The 1848-nt window shown below is 33.7% G+C and overlaps 1 protein-coding gene across 1 annotated transcript; it reads left to right on the top strand.

Moving 5' to 3' along the window:
- The first annotated feature begins 210 nt into the window (after nt 1-210).
- On the top strand, nt 211-876 carry LOC139888722 (uncharacterized). Its single transcript, XM_071871715.1, has one exon. It carries the CDS (start codon nt 211-213, stop codon nt 874-876), a length of 666 nt encoding a protein of 221 aa, XP_071727816.1.
- The last annotated feature ends 972 nt before the right edge of the window (nt 877-1848 follow it).

Below are 1848 nucleotides of genomic sequence, written 5' to 3'. Positions count from 1 at the left end.
ATTAGATATATGCTGTATAATAATAACACAACGAACCAGTCATGTTACGGTCAAACCGTTATGACAATAATAAAATTGGTTTATAGTAGGCCCTATTAAACAACAACATACACGATACAATAATTGACTTGACATTTTTTTATCTATATATACTGACACATATGATAGCTGATAATATCCAACAAAAATTTCGTAACAACGGAAATTAAAATGGATCAAATAATAACTTATTCATTCACTACTTCTTCATCATCTTCTTCTGACAATCGTCAGCCAAAAACAATCAAATCAAGCCAAAAATCATACCTTGATTCCATCCATTCCGTCAGAAAAACAATCCAAAAACCTATAACCAAACAATTTATCGCGCCATTACCACCAACCCCGGCTAAAGTTTACAACGTCGAATCTTCCAAATTTAAAGAAGTTGTTCGCATGCTCACTAGCACCCCCGAATTTCAATCCCCGTCTGTACGCCGCCTTAAAGATATCGCACCACCACCTCTTGTTCTTTCTACTATACCAAAACCGACGGTATTTCCAAAACTAGTACCACAAGTGCCACCATTAGAAAGTGGCCCAACCGTGAGCCCATCCTTATCTGCCTTCACTTTATCCCCCGATTTTTGCAAGTTCTTGAACGAAACATTGGATACTAATAGGTTCATTTCAAAGTCACCTGTTATGGACTATTTCGGAGGTTTGAGTCCATTAGGTTTAAGTTTGTCACCAGCACCCCGAATTTCTGATCCTTTTGGTGTTGCACTTATGAGTCCGTTAGGGTTTAACTTGTCCCCATCTTCATTATCATGGTGTTCTTCGATGCTTTTAAGCCCCAACACCATTACAGGGTTCAATAAAAGCACTGTTCTTTAGCTTCATGGCGTGTTTTGGTTATTTTTATTAATTTATTTGATTTTATTTTTGGTAAATTTTTCTTAATGAAATTGTTGCACCAAGATTTTTATCAGTTATGGTTAGATTGTGTACGTAAGTTAGATAATTAAATGTAATTCTCTACGAAATGATCAAGACCAATTCTCATGCTGCAAAAACATGTACATACGATTTCAAATCGTAATGCGAAAACGTATGATGACTCAATGATGTCTTTGGGGGAATCCTTGAATGGTCAACTGAAGCTGTACCCATCGAAGAAATTAAATTAAGGGGATGATTCTCACACACACTTTTTTGATCCTCACACACCTATTTTAATCTTTTACTCTTCTAATAATACTCAATTGGTGTGTGTGAGAATCATCCTCCTTAAATTAATTGTCTAGTTAAATTTATATCATCTTTATTCAAAGTAAAACTTGAGTTGAATCTTATATATATATATATATATATATATATATATATATATATATATATATATATATATATATATATATATATATATATATAGTGGTAGGATCAAGATAGGAAGTAACCATTCGGGGGGAAGCGGGGGGAAGGATAAACTTTTTTTTCCTTCGTTTTTTGAAAAAACTATGTTCACGAACATTATAGATTGGATGAAAATATGAACATTTAGTAGAGACACTTTGTGATAAATGTTTTTATTTTGGCGGGAAAACGCTCGAAGAAGTAATATATAACAATTATCGTGTTTTTCGAGCGTATGTTGAGGTTTTAGCTATTGGGGTTTAGATATTAGGGTTTATAGGGTTTAGATATTAGGGTTTAGATATTTAGGGTTTAGGGTTTAGATTTAGGATTTAGATTGAGTTTTTAACACGAACGGTTTAGAGTTTAGGATTTAGGGTTTAGGGTTTAGGGTTTGGTGTTTTGAGTTTATGGAATAAACCCAAAACACCAAACCCTAAACCCTAAACCCTAAAC

The sequence above is a fragment of the Rutidosis leptorrhynchoides genome, chromosome 2 (assembly GCF_046630445.1).
Source record: "Rutidosis leptorrhynchoides isolate AG116_Rl617_1_P2 chromosome 2, CSIRO_AGI_Rlap_v1, whole genome shotgun sequence".
NCBI lineage: Eukaryota > Viridiplantae > Streptophyta > Magnoliopsida > Asterales > Asteraceae > Rutidosis > Rutidosis leptorrhynchoides.
This window is presented reverse-complemented; position numbering and strand designations above follow the sequence as displayed.